The 25,025-nt window shown below is 39.0% G+C and overlaps 1 protein-coding gene across 7 annotated transcripts in view; it reads right to left on the bottom strand.

The window, feature by feature from the left end:
• The window catches only part of ARAP2 (ArfGAP with RhoGAP domain, ankyrin repeat and PH domain 2), a 159,617-nt gene that overhangs the window by 102,044 nt on the left and 32,548 nt on the right, over nucleotides 1–25,025 (bottom strand). For all 7 annotated transcript variants that reach the window (XR_009449802.1, XR_009449801.1, XM_059673672.1 and 4 more), the window contains exons 6-8: nucleotides 23,716–24,069; nucleotides 11,757–11,826; nucleotides 4,090–4,210 (exon numbers count right to left, since the gene is read on the bottom strand). Coding sequence is in view for 5 of the 7 variants with exons in the window: in XM_059673672.1 (XP_059529655.1) it covers nucleotides 4,090–4,210; nucleotides 11,757–11,826; nucleotides 23,716–24,069 (545 nt within the window). In the remaining 2 variants the exon portion in view is untranslated. The remainder of the gene's footprint in view (nucleotides 1–4,089; nucleotides 4,211–11,756; nucleotides 11,827–23,715; nucleotides 24,070–25,025) is intronic.

The following is a 25,025-nucleotide window of genomic DNA, read 5'->3' as shown; positions in this document are numbered from 1 at the left end:
GAAGGTGATGGTGGAGCAAAAGCCTAAAGGAAGTGGGAACAACAGACCACGTCAGGAGGATGGCTGCAGGAGGAACATTCTGGAATTTTTTTTAAAAAGCAGCAAGTGTAAGACCCCAAGGCAACAGCAGGTTTGGCAAGTTAAGGAGAGCACAGGAGGTAAGGACAGAGGGATCAGGGCCACCCACGTGGGCTTTTGGGCATCCTAACGGCTTTACTCTCGGTGAGATGGAAAGACACAGACCACCGGGAGTGGACTGCCATGACCTGACTTTCTTGTTGCGTGATTGCTCCGACAGCTGTAGTGAACATATGACTGTCCTCGATCCAGGGCGGTTAATACAATGATCCAGACACACGTGGTGGCTTGTACTAGAGTGGAAGTGGGGGAGGTGTTGAGAACTGGCCTGCATACAGATATATTTCCAAACTCAAACTGATAAGATCTGCTGATGGACTGGATGTGATATATGAGAGAGAAAAAGATAGGACAATGACTCACAGTGTGTGGCCGGCTCTATCATGAGAAGCCTATCAAAGGATGCAACAGAGAACTGTTCATCTCCGGGCTCTCCCTCCAGGGAGTAAATGTTCCATGCCTTGCTTCTGAAACATTGGCGATTTCAAAACAGGTAAGTCTGCTTGCCCAAAACAACTAAGGGGAATTTATGGTTTTTTTTAGCCCAAGTGTTCTTTAAAAAGAAAATAACAGTGCGTGTGGGGGGGGGGGGGGGGATCGGGTAGGGGGGAGCCTTGCGGTATTGCAGTGGCCACTGGAGGGCTGTGTGGCATAGTCTAGATTTCTAGACTCTGGAAACATGGCTGGGAGAATGACACTTCCTGTCTCCCAGGAGTCCAGAACGGGCAAAGATGGATAGGAACACGGGACCTGCATCTGAGAGCCGGTGCTGCAAGTGGCCTGGGAAGGGGAAGGACCCCGCAGAATTCTTAAGCCCCCCCTTTAATGCTGAGAACTGCGCACTCACACATCACCTGCTGTTTGAATGTGTGCAGTAACACATCTGCATGTGTCCACATGGCCAAGGGGATACAGACTAAATGAAGAGATCATTAGCTTCTATGACCAGTGCCCATGGCTCTGTTTGAGGACAAAAACAATCAGACTACCTTTTCTATATGAGAAAGAGCATTTTTAAAATGTTATTATTTCAACTAAGAGAATGACAGTATGGCACTAGGCAACCGGGGGGAACTGAGCCTTTGAAAATGTGTGGGGAAAAGATGCCAAATTGTAACCCTGCCTCAGCAGGGGGCTACGCTGCAGTTTGGAAGGAGTGACACTGGTTTCAGGGGAGATGGGGAGCTGCTATATGTAGGTCACTCAGAACCTTCCTTCCCAAAATAAAGAATTCAGCTCTGTTAGAATAGGAAACCAATTCCTCTTTCTGTTCCAAATGTTGGTCTTGTATGATGAATAGATTGAAGCAAAGTTTAATTTGGCTTAAAATTCATTAAGTCAAATATTTCATAAACCATATTTCATGGGATTGATTTCTCAGTTTCCACAAAATAAAAAGTAATCATTTGTATACATGGAAGGAAAAAGCACTTAATAAAACACATTTAGTATCCTGTTGAAAGTTCCATACTAAAGATATGGACACATATATAGCATTTATGTATATGTATGTATACACACACACACACACACACATCTCTACATCCACTTATCTTTATTTTAATTTTATTTTTTAAATATATTTTTATTGATTTCAGAGAGGAATGAAGAGGGAGAGAGAGAAACATCAATGATGAGAGAAAATCACTGATCAGCTGCCTCCTGCACACCCTCCTAGTGGGGCCCACAACCCAGGCATATGGCCTGATCAGGAATCGAACCATGACCTCCTGCATCATAGGTTGATGCTCAACCACTGAGCCACTGTGACTGGCTACATCCACTTATCTTTAAAAATGTGACTTGTTACTCTGTAAAAATGACTTCCAATGAAAATAACTTAAAAATTACCTTCAGTAATTCTATGTGAATAGAATTTTCACTAAAGCAGTATTTTCACGCTTTCAAAAATTAAAGACCTAAAACTTATTTAACAAATAATTTATATCAAAGTTAATGAAATTCTTATACTAAGTTCGTATCACAAAGATGCACTATGTATCACAGATGGATTCAAGGGTCAACTATAAACACGTAACTTTTAAATGTGTGGGTTGACAAATTCCACTTTAAGAAAATGTGTCTGTTTAACTTTTAGCTGCAGCAAGTAAACGTGGCTGAACAGTTTGGAAACTTTACTTGGTACGTCTCTCTTAAAATGCAGGCCGCGTGGCATATGTGGAATTCACTCTGACAGGCCAAGGGGAAGGTGACAAGCACCTCAAAGACACAGGCAGTCACCTTCGGGGCCGTGGAAACCAAAGCAGAAGGAAAGAGCACCATGAGAGCCAGTCAAGAGTAGCAACGCCATGTGTTTGAAGAAATAGCCTAAGAGAAAACTATGATTTCAGAGACAACTTCCATATCGAGTATCACAACTGTGGATAACTTTCTGAATTTCAGGCAATGAACCACAAAAAGTAGCTTCTCACATAAGCAGCAGGTCTATAAAAAGTGCTCCAGGACAGGACAGGGGCCGGCGAGCTTTCTTTCTGTAAAGGGGCCGACAGTAAATATCTCAGGCTCTCCTCACCATACAGGCTGGGCTGCAACAGCTCAACACTGCCACTGAGGCACAAACAGCTGCAAGATGAGATGTCAGGGAATGATGGAGGTTGGGATCTAACAAGATTGTGTGCAGGAAAACAAGCCTTGAGCCACACTTAGGCACCTGGGCATGTTGGGTTAACCCCAGCTCTAGGCTAAAGCGCTCAACATTTGTCTAATAGCAAATAAGGAACACTTTTACATGACATGGGTGCAATATATGCATCGGTATGTTTCACAATAAATTACTTAGACGTACCAGAAGTGATGTACTTTGGTATTTCTTATTTTTTTTTTTATGTTTGTTTGGTATTATTTTTTTATATCATTAGAAACCACTAAGTTACTCTCTCAAGTGGTGAGTCACCGTTGGACAAAAGCAGCTCCAGTATAAACAGCAGCTGGGACTTACTCATTTACTGATTATCCCAAGCAATACAGGAAGCTTTCTAGAAATAAATAATATTTATGGAATGTTTTCTATGTGCCATGCCCAAGCGTATGTTCTAGGAATCTAGCAGTTTAAAAATAAATAAATATTGCTCCGTAACAGTTAATATTGTTGTAGTTTATAAAAAGTGAATGCTCATATGTGTAAAATGGAATAATAATTGTAATACCTACATATATCATGAAACTATTGTGAAAATCAGTAAGTTTTCCATATCACCCATTATTCAAATTAAGTACCAACAAGTAAAAGTACTTTTAAAAATCTAGTTGAGTTGTATGTAATCTATCCTAAATGTGGGCTTTAAAATAAGTTAAAATCCTATTTAATTAATGAATAGAACCTTACCTATATTATTTAAAAGTAGTGGTGTTTATAGTAATGATGCTATTGGCAGTCAATCAAAATACACAACAGAAAATTTTAACTCCCCTGGCTCTAGCTCCCTCACTCCCACCCAAAAAGTCAGAGAAGGTTTAAAGGTTTAGATATCCCTAAACCACCTTTACATCAATTTTCACCATCAAGTGACCTGTAGCAGCTGATGCAGGTGAAAATATTCAAGAAAAAGAAAAGATACTGCAAAATCTATGTTAGAATGACTACTGTGCCTGTGCATTCAGTTAAAGCCTGCTGTAAAACCAACCTTGGAATGGTTAGAAAAACGGATTTTTGCATATTAAATAATTATTTTGCATTATTACCCATAAGAGCAGAGATGTTTGTCTACTTTTTTTCATTGCTGTATACTCAGAATTTAGAAGAGTCCTTGTTTACCCTTAGTAGATCCCCACTAAGTATTAGCTGCATGTGAGAATAGTGAATAAATACTTGTCAGCTTGCTTATGGCATTTAAAAAATTAACATAAAATGTAAATTATTTAAAAGTAACGTATTTAAAGATTTCTTGAATATCTGCGAGTGTTTTCATAGGAACAAAGAAATAATCTTACCTTCTTTTTCTACTCTAAAAACAAAAGTTCTTTGTGTTGTAACAACCTCAAATTTGTTGTCTCCTTGAACTCGTACTGTAGATATAGCAGAAAGGGGAATTATTCCTTTTGAATACTTCTCCTATATTGATTAGAGAAAAAGATACACAAAAGAAGACATTAAAATTCGTTTGATCTTATTGGGGGGAAAAAAGAATGGCACAACATTTACAAGTGCTTCTCTTTCACGGTTTCATCTCAATTTTTTAAATGACATACAAATAGTAGATATCCTAATACACACTTAATACTCCCAGAAAAGAAAATATTACATGTTCCTTTTAAGTAAAATGTCTTTAGTCTCTACATCTGGAATTAAAAGGCAAAGAATGAAATATAAGCAATCATACTAGATCAGATATATATATTGCTCCAAAAAACAGCAGTTTGGTCTTTAAAACAATCTGCTCAAAATGATTTTATGGTGTTTGCAGGCATCTGCTGGCCATAACAGGTACTGTAACTGAACCATTTCAAAATGACTGCTCTTACATATTATGAACAACAATATATCTAAGAAACAAGACTGTTGGATTATATCAATTATTCATATTACTCAATGCTCTGATGATGATGATCTTAATCTCATAATGGCATCACTTCACTTTTATTCCCCCAATGACAAAAGAAGGGAAAAATATGGATGTGGCTGTTTGCAATCGATATATACAGATCATAATTTTGCTCAAGAGGGTCATTCTTAAGACTCTTGGTAACTCTGTCTTCTTTTACCTAGACCTTCCTAAACCATTTGGCATAATGACCGCCACACAAACTCTGCTGTTTACTAAGGGTACAATGTTTAATGGGCCCTGTGCTGCAAAGAAAATTCTAGGCTAATAATGTACTCAACCATTCCGCACAGTGAACCAAAAACAAGTTCATATTCCCCGAGGCGTAAACTGCGCTACCAGCAGACAGTAAGGGGCATTCAGGTAAGGGACAGTCACTGCCAGCAACAGGGCAGTCCACTGGGGGGGTTTATCCTCTGCTAGTTGAGAGGATATATTGTACTACCGTGGTATTTCCTTAGTTCTTTGAGAGTTTCTTCTCTTCCAGAGCCTCTGTTCCAATCTCCCATCCCTTTATGGGTCCATCAAAATCCTACCAAAACTGAATGTGAGCCCAGCCGGTGTGGCTCAGTGGCTGAGCACCAACCCATGAACCAAGAGAGTGATTCTAGGTCAGAGCATATGCCCAGGTTGCAGGCACAATCTCCAGTAGGGGCCATGCAGGAGGCAGCCAATCGATGAAGTTCCTCTGTCATCAATGTTTCTATCTCTTTATCCTTCTCCCTTCCTCTCTCTCTTAAATTCAATAAAAACATTTTTTAAAAAATGAATGTGAGCCCTAACCAGTTTGGCTCAGTGGATAGAGCATCGGCCTGTGGACTGAAGGGTCCCAAGTTCGATTCCGGTCAAGGGCATGTAACTTGGTTGCGGGCACATCCCCAGTAGGGGGTTTGCAGGAGGCAGCTGATCGATGTTTCTAACTCTCTAACTCTCCCCCCCTCTCCCTTCCTCTCTGTAAAAAATCAATAAAATATGTGTTTTTTTTAAAACTGAATAAGATATTTGAACTGTGATTTAGAAAGATGAGTGGGCAACTTCTCAAAAAAAGAAGAGGGTATCAAGAAATAGGTAATTACGAAGTATCTTCTCCTTGTTATTTTCCTTTTACTATCTTCTGTTCTTGCTATTTCAACTACCAATTTCATGCAGAGAATTCCAAAATCTGCTCCTTCCTTCCTTGTCCATTTCAGTCAACTTCACTCCCATATTTAGAGTCATCAACAATGCATGTAACTGTACCATCAGCACCTCAAGCTTTAAAACTCAATTATCTCCTCAAATATACCGTGCCTCTATATCTGTCCAATAAAATATTACTCTTCTAGTCAATCAGTCTTCAACAGAAGAGTCTTTGACCTGTGCTGACCTTTCGACCCCCATAACTTGGGACTCTCCCTTCAGCTACAGTGTCAACTTGTTCCCTACTTCTCCATGTCTCTTTTGACTCTTTCCAGTCACAGTGACCTTCCTGCTGTCCCTTAAACATACCTTTTGCATACTCTTTTTACTCTTCAAGGAATTGTTTTTAAATATTTTAAAAATTAAATTTATTGGGTTAATGAAATTATATAGGTTTCAAGTACACAGTTCTATGATACATCATTTGCATATTGCATTGTGTGCCCACCAGCCAAAGTCGAACCTTCTTCCATCTCCATATATTTGACACCCTTTACACTCCTTACTACCCTGCCCACACGCCCACTCTCTCTGATAACCACCATGCTGCTGTCTCTGTGAGTTTTTGTCTTATTTGTTCGTCTGTTGCTTTCAGTTTTATATGCCACATCAGTGAAATTATACGGTTCTTAACTTTTTCTGTCTGACTTATTTCTTGAGGAATGTTTTTCATACCCAACTTCACTAAAGATGCCCCTATGACTTTTTGCATTTCAGCATATTACATGCTCCTGCAGAAAGCCTTTCTGACCAGCCTCCTCTCTCAGTCCTTCGTCCTCACCCAGGCAGGTAACCCTAACTTAAGCTAATAGCAACCTGTACCTTTCCTTTATAACAACTACTAAATATAATTTAAATGATGATTTTTATATTTACGGTGTGATCATTTGGTTAATACAGTCTCCCCAAACAGACTGTGGGTCACACGTCTCTTTTCCTCACCACCTTTCACATAGCAGTTTTGTATAAATATTTTCTGAATGAATAAATTCTACGTCCAATCAATCACAGTTATACCAAACTCTGACAGCTCATGTCTAATGTTTCTGAAGTCCTTCTCTGAACCCCTCCACGGGCCTATACAGCCCACACCTGGTAAATGAGCGCTCAAGTTACTGCACCCCCTCCCGATCTGCCTCCTCCTTCCAGCTTGTCTTCCCTCTAACCTTCCTTGCATCTTGTTCATTTATCGCAGTTGGAAAAAGAACAGATTCACAAAGGAGGGTAAAAAGGTGGGTCTAGGTTTGTACAGGGTTTTCATGGATGGCAATGGACAGGAAAATTGAGAGGAAAGAGCAAAAACATGGAGATGAAAACAGGAAAAACATGCTCCAGGTTCCCCCAGTGTGTCCAGACACTACTGAAAAGGTCACTGCCAAGAAATGAATGAAATGACTGGCTTTAACAAAGGAAAGCCAGTAACTGTGGGTTACAATGGCAATACTAGGCAATGCTAGATCACTAAGTGCTCTAGGAATGACGGGGTCAGGGGGATGTCTCCCCATTGTGAGGCAACCTAAGACCCGGGAAAGGGCACAGCACCCCTGGGGACAGTGTGAGGGCCCCTCTTGGCTGTAAGTGGTTGAGACTAAACAGTCAAAAATCTAGCTAGAAGGTCCAAAACATTTACCCTTTAGGTGATCCATTCTCGAATTTCAGTTTGCCTAAGAATTAGGTAGAGGAGCTTATAAAGGTATATTTCCAGTGAGATACTGAATAAAATATTACCATTAACTCATTTTTCAGTAGAAAAAAATCAAGTAGCATTATAGAAAAAGAAACAGGAATTTTAAAAAGGAGATTTTTTTTTCCTTCCTCTAGATCTCTTTAAAGAGATTAAAAAAACAAGTCGTTAAAAAAGTAACAACTGATCTACATGCCTGTAATAAGGAAATTATATCTAACAAGTATTTATAGAAGAGTAATAGAAAAACAATTATCCAGAAATGATCAAAATGTACTTAACATGCTACATACAGTGTCACTTTAACCTCAGGAAGTTGTAGTTCCTCTAATGGCTCATTTATAATCTGTCAGGGGATGATTACAAGATAAATCTCATAATTTTAAACACTGTGGAGTTGCATTTATGTTTCTCTTCAAACAACACACGCTAAAGACCAAAGACAATTTAGAAATAACAACTCAGTGACAACAGGCTCAAAATGACTATGTTTTTCAGAGTGTGAAATTTTCTTTAGAAGAAGAAATTTTAAAGCATCCCTGGAGCCTGTAACACACAGATATCTATGTCAAGTTTGTCATTTATCTACCACTTTCAGACAATGAAACAACCACAGGGCAATTCTGCCCACAGCTGAGTGAGAATGGGGGTGAGCTCCATTTCTTGGCAGGTGATAAGATATCAAGGCCATGGGGATGTTGCCATTTTCAGTAACACAATGAAAAGTCCTTGCGGAGACATGATTGAGCAGTGCTGAGAAAAGTGGAAGGAAACCAGGGAAACAGGCAACTCTGTGCACTGCCTCCTAAAAGCCCAATACATGCTCCCCAAGTGCACATGTAAACATTGAAAGATGCACCTACTCAGTGCACATGACCACTAAAACTGCACACCTCCTGACACGGTAGCTAAGACTGCATCTATGCCTTCTGCTCCCTGGTCCTGAAATACCCTCTTCCCGGTTCATCTCTTCTGCCTGAAAGGTCACAACAAAAACTGTGTCTCCTGCCTGGCTGGTGTTGCTCAGTGGCTGAGCATTGACCCATAAACAAGGTCATGGTTCAATTCCTGGTCAGGGCACATGCCCAGGTTGTGGGCTCCATCCCCGGTAGGGGGCATGCAGGAGGCAGTCGATCAATAATTCTTTCATCATTGATGTTTTATCTCTCTCTCCCTCTCCCTTCCTCTCTGAAATCAATAAAAATATATTTTACCCTCACCCCCCCCTGGTGTCTGTGTCCATTGGTTAGGCTTATATGCATGCATACAAGTCCTTTGGTTGATCTCTCTCTCCTACCCCCACCCTCCCCTACCTTCCCTCTGAGGTTTGACAGTCTGATTGATGTTTCTCTGTCTCTGGATCTGTTTTTGTTCAGGCATGAGTGGGGGTGGGGGGGGTTAGGGGAGGCAATGGGTGGAAAAGGACACATATGTAATACCTTAATCAGTAAAGAAAAAAATCAAATATATATGTTAATATATATATTAAAAACAATAAAAAAAAAGAGGGAAAGAAACTGTCTCCTTTTAGAAAGACCCATCCCAGTGTTTTGTTTTTCGCCAAGATAAACCAAATCATCTGAATAGTAAAGGGGGAAAATATCACAGAACACAACAATTTGAATTTTTAAAAATTTGATGTTAAGCTAAAGGATTTATAATAATTCATTTTAAAGTGAACTTTTTAAGAATATATTTTTAGTGATTTAAGAGAGGAAGGGAGAGAGAGAGAGAGAGAGAGAGAGAGAGAGAGAGAGAGAGAGAGAGAGAGAGACATCAATGATGAGAGAGAATCATCGATGGCTGCCTCCGGCACACCCCCCCCACCGGAGATTGAGCCTGCAACCCATGCATGTGCCCTTGACTGGAATCGAACCTGGGACCCTTTCAGTCCATAGGCCAACGCTTTATCCACTGAGCAAAACCAGCTAGGGCTTAAGGTGAACTTTTGACCACAATTTTAAACCGAAGTTGCATCAATTTTATTGCATCAATATTTAAAAATGTGATAGGTACTCATCCCCTCACTGCACTGGAAATGAGCTTTCAAAAGGACAGAGGGAGTCCAGTTGGACACAGATACTAGAAAGTCTCTCCCCGAAATGGCCATAATGATACCACCACCAACAGAGCTTCATTGCATGGAAGCCTGTCTCATTCCTGAATAGTTTTCCTCCTCATTCCAATGAGACCAGAGAAGGGCACAGGTACTGAAGAAAACTAGGGGTCATATTCCATCAGATACAGAGACCACATTGTACCTCCCCAGGCAAAGAAACTGTCTCAACATTCAAATACACAAATTGCCCTGCAGGTGTGGCTCAGGGGTTGAGCATCGACCCAGGAACCAAGAGGTCACAGGTTCAATTTCTGATCAGGGCACATGCCCAGGTTGCAGGCTCCATTCCCAGTAGGGGGTATGCAGGAGGCAGCCAATCAATGATGTTCCTCTCTCATCTATGTTTCTATCTCTCTATCCCTCTTCCTTCCTCTCTCTCTAAAAATAAATAAAAACATATTTTAAAAAATAATAAAAAATCAAATACAAAAATAAACTAAAAACCGTAGTTAAAGCAGAAAACCAGCTATTAAAAAATACTCATCTCACTATCTTGCAAATTTCCAAGAGGTGTATTGAAACCTATTTGACGCTTTATCTGGACCATACTGTGAAATCCAGCAATTAGCACTTCTCTAGACTATTTTTTTTTAAGCAAAAACAAAGTTTTATTACAGAAAAGCTCCCTACTGCAGAGAGAAGACCCAAGCGGGTTGCCCTCTATCATTCGTAGTGTTATACTATGCCCTGTGCTATCTTATGTCTAAAACCATATTCTCTTCTGCCCTGCAGCACTGAAGAACCAATATATGAAAAGGACTATAAATCTCTATTCAAGCCACAAATATCACCAATATTAGACAGTGGAAATCTCTAAATAATGGAAAAATAATGTTAGATTATAGATAAGAGAATATGGATACGTGTAAAATGAGTATGTTAAAATAATGTATACAGTTAAGGCTATAAAATTGTCTGATTTCATTTAACTGAAATATGGTATACTTATTAGGTTCCAACCTTTGATTAAGGAAATTAATTTTTAAACACAAAGAAGTTGAAGGATTAGTACAATGAATACCCATGTATCCTCCATTTAGATCTGACAACTGTTAGCATCTTTAATTTTTGTTTTATCTAACTATGCATTTGTGCAAATATCTACATATATAAAAGCCCAGTTGTGCGGCGTTGGTGGTATAGTGGTGAGCATAGCTGCCTTCTAAAAGCCCAGTGACCAGAACGGCAGAACAACCAGTGGCTATGACAAGCACTGCAGCATCCAACCAGCCTGATCTGGGCCCTGATCGACCCCTGCCCCGGCCTCCAATCGGCCCCCAACACCCTGATTGGGGACGGGGACAGCCAGCCAACCGCCAACGGCCCCTCCCTCCCATTGGCCCGGCCCGATGGGCCCCCATGGGGCAGGCCAGCCAGACCCCACCTGTGCACGAATTTGTGCACCAGGCCTCTAGTTGTAACATAATTATTAAGATTTTTCAGTGAGTTCTAACTCCAAGCAGCCTTCTCAGTTCCATCTCCCACAAGTTTCCTTAACAAACACTATCCCCATTTGGAGAAAACTACATCCATAATAGAATGGATTTCCCATCTGAGCATCTCACTGTTCTCTCTGCTATCAGTCCTGTTCCCACTAGTTTCTTTTCACACGGACATTTCTCTAGTTTCTCCAAGTACAAACATTCTTTTTTGAAGACAAATAGCAAATGAAATCCCATGCAAGAAACCTTCTTTGTTTCTTCCACAAGCCCTTTCGGAGTAACTCTCCTTGCTTTGCCATCCCCTGCCGTGATGTAATTTTGCACACACTGCTGAGTGCCCTCTAGGATAAAGGCATTTCCTTGTTCATCTGTATATCGCTTGTAGCAATTTCTATAGGCTATACAAAGATACTCCATAAATAACTGTTAGATAGCTAAAGTATGTGTTTTTTATTCCAATTTGATGTTTCAAGAAAAAGTTAAATTATGAAGAGTGTTTTACCCTATTATAATTCTTTTCATGCGATAATCCAACTCATGTTCTCAAAAAACCCAAAAAGTTGATTGCTTAGTTTACTGAAGTACACTTGGGATGCATAAAGCAATCTTTGAAAACTGTAAAATGTACTTACCTTCTCGTTATTGTAATAAGAAATGCTAAAGCCATCAAATTTCACCCATCTCTTCTGAAACATGCGTTTTCTGTAAAACATATGAAATTGTTATTTTACATTTAAGTACCATGAACTGGAATTTTAGATATGTTTGTAATGTGACTGCATTGAGTACATTCCCACTTGCTGTTGAACAGTGCAGAAAACAATAGGCTACAACAATGCACGGTTTGGCAATTGTACACAAAGAGAAAAATATGTGTGATGGCACTTTCTAATCACCTATATAGGAGTCTAAAACAATGGCACTGTTAACAGTGTTGTCACCCACATTTGTAAGGTTGAGTGCAAAACAAAGTACTGTCAGACCCCCTATCAGCATACCCATTCCCCTTCATGAAGATAACAGAACTTCTCATCCCTCATTAAGCTTAAAACATTTCTTTTACCTCCATTTCTGCTTTAGAGAATGAATAATACTTTGCTAAAATAATAAAGCTTTGTCAATTGGGTTTTATATAGATAAACTAATTATGATCTAATAAGCTGAAAAAGCGCTGTCCACATAGAGAATCATTTACAATCATCCGAAATTCATGAACATGTTTTGAAAAAGAATCATATGAAAGGCAAATGCCATTTAAAACAGACACTAAGATGAGAAACAAAGCAAAATAACAGAATCATGGGTTTCCAAGTTAAGCTTAAAAGAGAAAAAAACTTTTTCTGGCTACAAGGGAAAAGTGAAAAACGATTTCTGCGTGGTCTTTTTTCTGTTCTGTCTCGTTTTAGTCTCCTTTCCTGAAGACAGACAATCCTAAAGGTTTTGAAGATCCTACTTTCTACGTGACCCCTCAGTGTGGACTGACACAATCCAGATACTTTTAGCCTTTAACACAGATATGAAAACTAACTTTTTGAAAAAAAGTCACCTACACAAAGAGAGAATAACCACTGTCTATCTTTTCCTTTTGCACTGTTCTGGCATGTTTAAGATAAGGAATTGGCATGGCTTTCTGTGGTTTTCAGAAGATTTAAAGATAGAAGAAAAAAAAAACCCTCAGAATGTGTAGAGAATTTTCCTTCCAGGCTTTCCCTGAGTACCACACATCTATTATGCAGCAAGCCTCCCACACTCATCCTTAGCCAATTTATTCCGCTTAAAATAAAATTAGAGAAAATCGGATCAAATGGAGAAAAGTTTCAAAGTTCATCAGTGCAGACAACATTTTCAATTATAAGCACTGAATTATGACATAATAAGAACATGGAAAGACCTTACGATCACAGAACTACAACTAACTATCCAGCCCTCTTTCTACCTTATTCCCTCTGCTTTCGGTTTCTTAACTTCTAATGATTTGCAATTGGTTTTCTTAACATTGCAACATACAACAGGTTTTCACTTCTTTCAACAACCCAAGAGTTCTTCAAATTCCCAGCATTAAAATTAAAAAGGAAAGAACATTAAGCAAACACACAATAATAATACACTGAACAAAATCACTGCGCATTTCTTTCATGCTGATCTCTGTCATACTTAAAGGCAGGTAAATACACATCTTCCCATAGTACTCCACAGTAATTCTGTAAAACAAGATTTTTTTGAGCCCCACCTGCCTTACATTGAGAATGGTGGTAAAATAAAGCTCAGTAACGTAAAATAATCTGTTTTATTATAAAAGTAATCAACATTTATGGCGATAAAGGCCTTAGAAGCTTCCACTATCGCTCCATTCCCTTTGCTAACGACTCCTTATCTTTCAGAATTTCACCTATACCGCCTACACAGACATTCCTCCCCTGATAAGCCAATTCAGAGCAGATCACAAAATTATTCCCTCTCTTTTTCCTCATAGCTCTGAATACAATCTCCCATTATATATATTTGTCTACGTGCTTAACGTCTTTTCTCCTTGTAACACCAGCCCTTATGCGTTACAAGGACAAAGTTCAAGAACGTTTCATTCTCTACTGTATGACCAGCAACTAACTCAGAGAGAAATAGGGCACTAAAAAAAAAAAAAAAAGAATCTGTGGAATGAGTGACATGATTATGTGGCTGGCTCCTTATCCGTGAGATCTCAGCTTGAAAGTCACTCCCTGAGTAGCCATCCCTGCCAGATGGATCCTTCAGGTCCCCTGGTCTCCTGCTCCATTTCTTGAATCAGACTTCACAGATTTATAATTATATATCTATTTTGCTTTATCCATCTCCCATGATAGATCTTTAGATACTTGAATATAGAAAAGATTTGTTTATCAATGTAAAACTAACAATTGCCATAGTTCCTAGCATATAAAATGTGCTTAATAAATATTTAACAAATATATTTTTCAGTGAAAAATTCCAATTTGCATTTCATATAGAGAAAATAAACATTGCTAAAACACTTTACCTTTAATTTCCGTGTTTTTTTCTTTTTCCAAATACTAAAGATCAGGTCATGAAATGACAGTATAAAAGCTCTGTAAAACTACCTCGTTATTAAAAAAAAAAATTAGACACTACAGAAAACATGAAAAAAAGTGATCATTTTAATTTCCATGCAATGTTAAAATATATTTTAAACATTTTTAAAATACATTCTTAAAAATGAATTCATTTCGTACTTTCCTATTTAAAATGCAAGTTAGTCAATTTAAGATGTTTCTAAAACTAAATTTATATACACAACCTATTTTACTCATTAAATGTGTCAACATTCAATTAGCTATTTTCTGCATGTGAACTTTAATAGCGAATTCTAATAACTGGTTAAAGAACTTACACTTAGATCCTTTTTGACATTATTCCCCCCCTTTTTAAAATATATTTTATTGATTTTTTACAGAGAGGAAGGGAGAGGGATAGAGAGCTAGAAACATTGACGAGAGAGAAACATCGATCAGCTGCCTTCTGCACAACCCCTACTGGGATGTGCCTTCAACCAAGGCACATGCTCTTGACCGGAATCGAACCTGGGACCCTTCAGTCTGCAGGCCGACGCTCTATCCACTGAGCCAAACCGGTTAGGGCCATTATTCCCCTTTTCACCTAATGAAACTTTGATTTGCTAAAACCTATACATTAATCAAAATTTCAACTAAATATTAAAAGAAATAGCTTAAGAAGGATGTGTTTCTAAATGTCAATGTACAATTTTAAATCAATAAATATATTGGTGAATACTAAAGTTTTAAGAATTATCATTTCTGAGCAACGGTTAAATATTTCTCTCATATATTTGTAAAAGTCTTTTAGACATCAGGTAACTAATTGCACTGGAATTATGTAAAATTAATCTACTATACACAATTAGAGGCTGCTCAAATACTTTAAATATTTTCTCTGACATAAGTTATGCCTTTCCCTTAAATATCTTTTAACAGCTAATAAGTGTTAAAAAAAAAAAAGACAAGGTATGAAATGCAATATCACCAATCATCACACAACACAAATTAGATCTGAAATAATGATGAATTATTACACAGAGATATTAAAGCCTTAGTCAATTAGCAATTTATTTGGCACAATAATCTTGGTAATAAAAAGCAACAAACACTTACATAGTGTTTTGTTCTAGGCACTGTTGCAAGCCATACACAACTATTTATTCATTTAATCCTCCAAATAACCAGATAAGAAATAGTATTATTTCCATTTTACAGATACAGGCACAGAGGCACTGTTAGGTTTAATAATTTGCCTACATCACACAAGTAAAGAGTAACTGGGAGTCAAACCCAGGCAATCTGTGCTCTTAATCACTGCTCAAACCTGACTCTAGCACGGTTTATAGCAAGAAATCCTGAACATCCCTTTAGGCAGCAATAACATTTGACCTCTACCCTTTTATATGTGAGTTTAATTTTACGAAGTCCTTCAGAATTCCTTTAGGAAAAAAAGGTAAAGCAGACAAAAAAACATATTAGCCTAGGTTTTATCCTACTTTGTTTTTAGGGTTCTAAAGGGAAACATTTCTTTAAGCAGCTTTTTTAGAATAGTTTCTAAGGCTTGTGCAGTGTTATCGAACGGATTTCTACAAACTCTTCCCTGGAGCTCTGGTAGGGGAGGGGGTGTAAAGTTTCAGCGGCTTTCATAAACAAACACACCTTACCACCTGGTGTCAGTTTTTGTTGTCTCAAAATCATGTATCTTAAAATTCTTTAACAACAGTGCATATACAATTAAAACTACATTTATTAAGTGCTCACACAGAGGCACTTCTATTTAATATCACTCCTAAGTCCCAGCAGAATTTTTTTAAGATTACATCTGATAGCTTAAAAAGAAAAAAAATCCCCAAATCAAACAAGCTTGCTAACCAATATCAATTCAAGGTGGCAGAGGCTACAAACTGTCACCTTCAACTATCACCCAGCTGGAATGAACCTCCAAGGCACTAAGTCAGATGTATGGATTTTATTACTCATGATTCTTAAGTCATCACAAAAGTACTTCTCACTCATTCTACAAAATACCTAAGAACAAAGAGACTAATATGCTTTACCAGACTCAGGGGCCTTGCTTACATAATCCTACAGCATTATGTGCACACTGTATCGTATTCTCTGCTCTAACCCTAACTAGACTCAATATGTTTTGAAACTACTATAATTCCCCAAAATATAGACTTTTATTGATCTATTCCCTCATTTTTACTTAGCTAATTATTATTTTACCTACTTATCCTTTTAAGGATGAGGCTTTTAATAGCGCAGTATTAGTTATAAAGTATTCTATAGATAGAAAGCCAAGGAGTTATTATATTTCTCTAAAACACCAGCACTTTTCTATTCTAAAATGCATTTCCTAACTTTTTTTTAATATATTTTATTGATTTTTTACAGAGAGGAAGGGAGAGAGAGAGAGAGAGAGAGAGAGAGAGAGAGAGAGAGAGAGAGAGTCAGAAACATTGATGAGAGAGAAACATCGATCAGCTGCCTCCTGCACATCTCCTACTGGGGATGTGCCCGCAACCCAGGTACATGCCCTTGACCGGAATCGAACCTGGGACCTTTCAGTCCGCAGGCAGACGCTCTTTCAACTCAGCCAAACCGGTTTCGGCCATTTCCTCACTTTTAAGCAAACCCAAATGAGAGTTTCTAAGATTATATAAGCCAAAACGAGTTGGGGCTAATAAAACATGAGTATGTGCTAAAAGGACCCTGGAAAGTCAATGAAAAAGCATGAACATGTGTGTGTGAATACCAATTTTGACAATATTAACAAAGAACTTAGTGTTTACATGACATGGCATATGAAAAGCTATGTTAAAAGATTCACACTTCTTTATTTTATGGCGTCATACTCTATTTTTTTTAAAAAAAAAAACCAACGTTTAACCAGTTTCTAGTTAAGACGATCACTTAAAAGCTTGTTTACCTCTACTTCTCCCAAAACTTCAAACAATTAAAAAAGCAAATAAAAATAAATACCTACAAACCAACACTGACCAGAGTAGGTGATAGCAGGGATATTTAGCAAATGGGAAAGCAGACGAAAGGACAGGGACTGCCTTCGGAGGCTTCAGAGAGCTGACGGCTAAGCCTGTGACTGATCACAGCAAGAGGAAAACCAATTACCCACAAAATCTCAGGCGGTGGAGACACTTGGGGAAGGGATATGAAGGTCAATGGGGTGCTGAGGATAGAAATTTGTTGGAAGGCAATCAAAGAGGTGTGTGCCCTCCTCACTGCATCCCCGGATCCCTCCCTCTCTGTGCTGGGCTGGAAAACTGCCCTTCCTCTTCCTCAACGGAATGGCAGTTTCTTCCCTGTGGGCTTCTTCACACAGGCTCCTCACAGGGAGACGAAGGTGGGGCTGAAGGCAGGGGACAGTCTTAAGAACAGCAGAACCACAGCATTCTTCATGGTGGCCAAGGCATGGAAACTACCGAAGTGTCCTTAGATGAAGAAGATGTGGAACATATATACAGGGGAATACTACTCGGCCATAAGAAGATATGAAATCCTACCATTTGTGACAGCATGGATGGATCTCGAGAATATCACACTAAGCAAAATAAGCCAGGCAGAAAAAGTCAAGAACCGTATGATCTCACTCATATGTAGGATACAAAACTGAAAGCAAAAAATGAACAAAGACAAACCAACGAAAACTCAGACACAGATAACAGTATGGTGGTTACCAGAGGGAAGGGAGATGGGGAGGAGTAAAAGGTAAAAGGGGTCAAATATACGGTGGAAGAAGGAGGTCTGACTTTGGGTGGTAAACACATAATGTAATATACAGACGATGTATCAGAGAACTGTCCACTTGGAATCCATATAATTTTATTAACCAATGTCACCCCGATAAATTTAATAAAAATAAAAAAGAAACAATCCAATGACAGTTTGTGTCATAAATAATTATGCTCAAAGTCCACTTTCCCTATTAAGTTCCCAAAAAGTTGTTTATCGTTTTATCACCCTCAACAAGGGAATTCATTTAAAAGATCTGGCATGAGGGGACTCCAAGGAACATCATCTCATGAAAAACAGACAGCCATACCCATCAGAGGCTGTTCCAATCAGCTGTGTAATATCTCATTTTAAAAAGCAACAGCCCCAAGATTAACAAAACATTTGAGGAAAACATCTCTAAGGTAAAAGATGGGAATGACCCCCTCCCTCCCAAAACAAGGAAACAGACTCAACTGGAGAAGAAAGCTTGAAAAAAACATATTAATATCCTCAGAGATATTAAGAGAATATATTGCATTCATGGAACAATACCAGCATGCTATAAAAAGAACAGTCAAAAGTAAGAAACTGCTTTCCATATTAAATATAGGACAAAAGACAAAAGTAGGTTCAAAAGTACAATTGAAGACACCTCCCAGAAATGAAAAGGCCACATTTAATTAGCATTTTGGTGCAGGAAGTCCAATATCGAAGCACCAGGAATTCTAGAATCCCTATATCTAACATGGGCCGCTGGCTTCTGGGTGAGCTGATGCCTAACCCCTGTCCCAGCTTTGACCTTGTCTTGGTATTTGGCCATTGGCTTTTCCCTCTGCCCTAGTCCTCTGTCCAACCAGAACATGCAAGTCACTGGCAGTCTCTCCCTCTTCAGCCTAGTGCCCAACCTTGCATCTCCCATAAAATAACCCCAGCTTACCCCTGCTAGCCATCTCACACACTGCAGATCCTCCAGATAGCGCCCCAAGTCCTGTCCTTCCTCCCCTCCTTCTAGCCAGAAAGTACTGCATCTGAAAATGCCAGTTCAAAATGGATCTATTTTCCAAAGACCAACTGAACTGCTACTTCTCCGGACCAGGTTTTTGAAGAAATGTTTCCTCAACAATCCCTTTGTAACCCCACAATTCTGTACTCTATGGACCTGACCTGTCTGTACCATTATTATTATACTCTGTCTCTATGTTTTACTTCTAATTTCCTAAATGGAAGACACACAAAAGTAGCGCACACATCTCACTTATCGTTGCATGTCTCCATAAATTCTTCAGCTAGTGTACATTCAAATTGCTGAATCGGCCTCATGCAGTCAGCTTCTGCTGCCCCAGATTTACATAACCACACGATGCTTCTCCATGATTCAAAAATCAATAATTTTTTTTTTAAAAAAAGAGAATTTAGCTAAGTAAGAAAGTCCTAAAACAACTTATCAAATAAACTATGAGTTCCTCGAGATATACGGTAGTTTTTATAAATATGCTCAGTGTATTATGCTGAGCACACAAACATTAGTAGAAAACAGCAAACTAAAGATAAAAGAGTCTCCTTATTGCAGACATTCTTGGCTATTTCGATATGTGCATCTCTCATAAAGGGTACAGACATGACACCACATTCTCCTCTTTACAGAACTCACAGGATTCTTCCTCTGAATTACATATTTGGAAAATGCTAGAATAAATCATATCCAATCGTCCATTTTTGCATCTTTTCAGATTTGCTGAAATGCTTGAGCTTATTAATTACAGCTAGAAAAGGCAAGAGGGGCATATTGGTTTTTTATCCTCTAAACTCAGTGAGTATTTTAAAACAGGTACCATTTATTTAAGTTTTTCATCTGCTTGCCCTAGTTGTAATAACAGACCCAAGTTCAACATTCTATCAAGTTTCTTCCATACAATTTTATAAAGCAATAGTATCAAGCTACATTATAATTAGACTAGAGGCCAGGTGCACAAAATTCGTGCTCTCAGGGGGGGAGGGAGGATCCTCTCAGCCCAGCCCGCACCCTCTCACAGTCTAGGAGCCCATCGGGGGATGTCTGACTGATGGCTTAGCGCTGCCGCCAAGGCAGGAGAGTCCTGCCACTGCTGCTGTGCTCGCCAGTTGTGAGCCCGGCTTCTGGCTGAGCCACACTCCCCCTATGGGAGTGCCCTGACCATCTGGGGGCAGCTCCTGCGTTGAGCGTCTGCCCCCTGGTGGTCAGTGCACGTCATAGCAACTGGCCATTCCACCGTTTGATCGATCTGCACATTAGCCTTTTATTATATAGGATCATTCAAATTTTTAAATAAACTTTATATGTTAAGCTCAACTGGAAATGTTTCAGTATTTCTTTAAAAAAATATTTTTTTTTATTGATTTTAGAGAGGAAGGGAGAGGAAGAGAGAGATAGAAACATCAATGATGAGAGAGAATCATCGATCAACCCCCATCCCCTGCACACCTCACACTGGGGATAGAGCCTCAACCTGGGCATGTGACCTGACAGGGAATCAAACTGTGACTTCTTGGTTCATATGTTGATGCTCAACCACTGAGCCAGGCCAGCCGGGATCAGTGTTTCTTTAGTTGCATAATGTTACAGAATTATTTTCTTACTAAATATTTGGTGGTTTTTTACATACTGTTCATTAATTCAGAACTGGCATTTTCATTTCAAAAGCAAATAGATACTCAACCATGTGAAATAAATCCAGATTATGAATTTATTTTGTTTAATGTCACTCATGACTGAGAACAGTTTCAAACAATATTTAGAGAAGGATAACTGAGTGAGGCTATTTATTTTTAAACTGTGTTTTGACAACACATGTAAGTGTCTCCAGGGAGGAAACAGAATTATAAGGAGAACACTGAGACCACTGCTCCGGAAATGTACATTAGCGCCATCAATGGCACCTGCAGATTTTCAACAGTGTTCAGAGTTCAGTTTTACAAAATCCCTAGAAAAATGTAAAGAAAAAAATGATGCCTTATGCTAGTTTTTTACTGATTCTGTCAACAATAAATATTAAAGAATCTATCGCGTGGCACATTGTGGTTACTGAGGATACTGCAGTAAACAAAAGCCAATCTAGATGTTGTCCCCAGGGAACGTATATGAAATAAATTAGAGGCCTGATGCAAGAAATTTGTGCAAGAGTAGGCCTTCCTTCCGCTGGCTGCTGGCACCTGCTTCCTTCTGGCACCCGGGACCTGGGCTTCCCTCCGGCCACCAGCAGGCACCTGGGACACGGGCTTCCCTCACAGCCCCAGCTTTGTCCAGTCTAATTAGCATACTGTGCTTTTATTATTATAGATAAGTCATCTAGTATAGAGCTGGGCAGAGAAAACTAAAGTAACTAAGGGAGTAACAGGGTGGTGGGGGAGGGGCAGTGGTAACTTCAAATTTGGTGCTCAGGGCCTCAAAGCAAAGGAGGCAGACATTAGAGCAAGCACTTAAGGGAATAGGGTACCAGCCCTATTACTCTCCGGGTAAGAGCATTCCAGGCAGAAAGAACAAGTGCAAAGGTCCAGGAGGGGGCTCCTGCTTCTTATTTCTTCTAGTTTTATAGAGAAATAGAGAAAGGTTTCTCTATTTTGTGATCTATCAGGTTATAATTTTCTATTTGGGGCCCAGGGGAGATGGAAGAAGATGGTATAAGATTTTAGCCAACCATCTCATCTGCTTTGTGCTTCTATGGCTCACAGGCCAAATCTGGCCCATTGTCTGTGTTTATAAATGAAGTTTCATTGAAAAAGCCTCATTCATTGGCTCCCATAGTCTCTATGGCTGCTTTAACGCTGCAACTGCTGAGTTGCTGATACCCCATACAGATCACATGGCTGTAAAGATCAAAATATGTATTATCTGACCATTTACAGAAAAAGCTTGCTAATACCTTCTCTTGGAATTCAGAATGTCATCTAAACCAGCGCGACCTGCACCAAAGCAACATGTGACCATGAGCTACGCACAGCTCGGTAACCTCTGCATAAGGAATGGACAGGTATCCGTTGTCTAACTAATGAGCATCTTAAACACCCTTCCAATGGCCAGAGTCTAATTAGGAAAAGGAAAAATGCAGAGTCTACTTCTGGTCTAATACATGCTTCTTGGTCAGTGACACATTGTTTCTCTCCAGTCATGGCAATATAATCCTGGAGAAATGTTTTTAAAAATTTCCTGGTGATATAACAAACTCCTTTGTTTTCTTTCCTATATCCATTCCTCCTGGTATTTGGGGGAAAATAACTTAAGCCAGAAAACTCAATGATTTCTCCTAACATGGAGAGATAAAAATCTAGAAAACGTACAGCATCTAACCTTAGGCAGATTCAGAAGAGAAAGAAGGAAAAGCCAGAGTTCTGACAAAGAGAAGGAAGAAAATGTTCTACCTGTCCCAGGAGTGGCCAATAATGGTGACGCTTTCTCAGTGTGCCTGGAGCATAAACATGCCAACCCCGTGAAGCGCAAGGTGCCGCCAGAAATTACGCAGGAAACCACAGCTGCTGAGGGCTCTGTACCCAGAGTCTGCAAAACCTTCCGGTGATATTTCAGAAGCCCACTCGGATCTCCCTCAACGCTTAATTTTACAGAAATGAAAGAGCTGAGAATATGCGAGCTCACTGCTTCATTCCACCAGTGTGTATGATCTGAGTATTGACTCATACGTTTGCTATTTACCAATAATACTGATGACTGATAAAAAGTAGACACAGCTGACTACTTTATCATCCTAATGTAACCAGGAAGAAGAGAGACAAAGTAATTGGTACAAGAAGTACTTTGGTTTATTCAACATCTAATTTGCTAGAAGGATGCAATCATATGAAATGTTAACCATATAATTAAAAGCCATAAAGGTGTTGGGGGTCTTTTGGCTTTCTTAAGACATGCAATACCTGCTCCCACTAGGCAACTGATACTTCTTCTGGTAATTATTTGCTAATAAAATTTATTTCAGGTCAAACCAAGGCCTTCTGGAAATGATGAACACATTTGCGGGGGGGGGGGGGATAGCAGAGAAAACCAGCACATTGTAGGGATCCATCACACTAATTACTTAAACAGGAGAGGTTTAATCCAAACATAACTTAATGATTCATGAGGAACATTTCAAATAAATATTGCAAAAAGACATCCAAAATCAAGATGCTAGAAAACAATTCTAATTAAACATAATCCCTCCCCAAAGATCTCTCAGTACTCTAAAATGCTTAAGGGACAGAAGTTCCTTCATAAACAGGAACGATAAGTCTTTTTTAAAAGTATAATATTCAGGGAACTCTGACCTTCTGTGCAACATACAAAATTCAAAACAATATATTAATAACAGTGAAGGCTGAAATCTAACAATGACGTGTTTTCCCTTAACTACAATAAGCCTTGTATTCCCAAACAGAACACTGTTATGAGATGAGCAAAAGCCAAACAGGGTGGCCTGAGTGATACTAACTCAATCTGTGTTGTTGTTTTCTTTGCTAAAAATTGGGACACAATAGTGAATTTTGGTGCAAAGTTAGAAACTCACTCTAACGTTCTAGAGGTGAAATCGTAACTTCCAGTTTTAATCTGCTTTTCAGCACCCCTTAACCCCTCATTCCATTTAGCATATTCCACAGGCTTCTCTTATGTCTCAACAACAGCATTTGTAAAAGCATGTTGAAAGTCCAGAAAAACAATCTGTATGCATGGTGACGAGGGGTAAAGGAAGGGGGGTTAGTAACAACCTTGCAGGTTTGGAAATGGATAAACTTGAATTTTTGAAAATATGTTACTTATTAAAATAAGGGAACAAATACATACCCTTGAGGAGAGAGTTTGTCTAGCCAGCCCGATTTAACCTTCTTCGCAGACGATCCATAAAAGCAGGCATAAGGAGAGATTGGACTTGAGGAAATGACTGATGAATCAGCATTTCCACTTGTGGAGCTTAAGGGATAACTGTGCCTATTAACAGGGTCCAAGTTCAATACTTTTTGAGTCCTGGAATTAGATGCCTTTGAATTTTTTCTTTTTAAACTCTGAAAGCATTCTTCTACTGTTGAATATTCTGAATCTGCAGCTCCGCCCGTCGGAAAATTGTTTTTGTCCTCTCGAGGTATCCAAATATCTTCCACTTTGTCTTCACTCACATTCTCCTTCCTGTTATCATATATGCTAAAGGGTAAAAAACAGTGTAAACATTTCAAAGTGCTTATGCCATTTAAGCCATCGGTTATTTTTTACATTTATAAACAACCCACCCCAGAAATTTCAGACCAGGAAAATCTTAGCATTCAATTAATCCACCTGGTAATTTTTAAAAATCTTCCAAGAAAATTAAATACAAATCTCTCATTATCCTAAGACCGATTTGAACACTACTAGAAGTAGTATATTTTTTCTTGCGTATCATTTAATCCTATCTGCCTATTTTGGGGGTTGGGTACAGGTGGTAAGGATGGGAGACTGGCTGTACTCTTTGCAATACAATTTAAACATCTTCACCAGCACCATTAAGCGGCCAGCCCAACCCTGGTCCCTGGGCAACATCATGAACGACTAACTTATGTTTTTGGAGATCTTTCTTCTAAACTCCTTGCCTCTTCTTTGACTCTCCACTCCCAGGACCTTATGTTCCATAACAACGTAATAGGACAGGGAGTCCTGACTGATGAGAGCTTTAGTATTATTCTGCAACACTAATGAGGAAGAACCAGACCACACTGCTCGCTAGAAAATGAGAAAGGGTCAGGGTTACATTAAGAAGAGCGGTGTAGCATATAGTATTTACTGGAACACATTCATAATAGCTAAGCATATCGCTATACATTTCAGGAATGACAAAACAGAGTCACTGAGTAATTTATGTATAATAAAACCTATAACCCATAAAGGAGGTTTTTTTCTAATCAATAAAACATATGCTTAGGGGTCTAATTACATTCTTCTGGATACAGTGGTCTAAAAACCAGAACTTCCTTAAAGAATTATTTAGCCTAGCCCCTTCCACGTTGTGCATTATAATAGAGTCATATCAAGTGCTTGCTGAACTAGGATTTTAGTATCTTCCTTAAGTTTTTCTATTTTCCTTAAGTTTAGTTTCAACTGTTGAAGGGAAACCCACAACAGTG

This window comes from Myotis daubentonii, chromosome 1 (genome assembly GCF_963259705.1).
Source record: "Myotis daubentonii chromosome 1, mMyoDau2.1, whole genome shotgun sequence".
In the NCBI taxonomy this organism is placed as follows: domain Eukaryota; kingdom Metazoa; phylum Chordata; class Mammalia; order Chiroptera; family Vespertilionidae; genus Myotis; species Myotis daubentonii.
The sequence above is the reverse complement of the archived record's forward strand: the minus strand, read 5'-3'. Positions and strand labels throughout refer to the sequence as shown.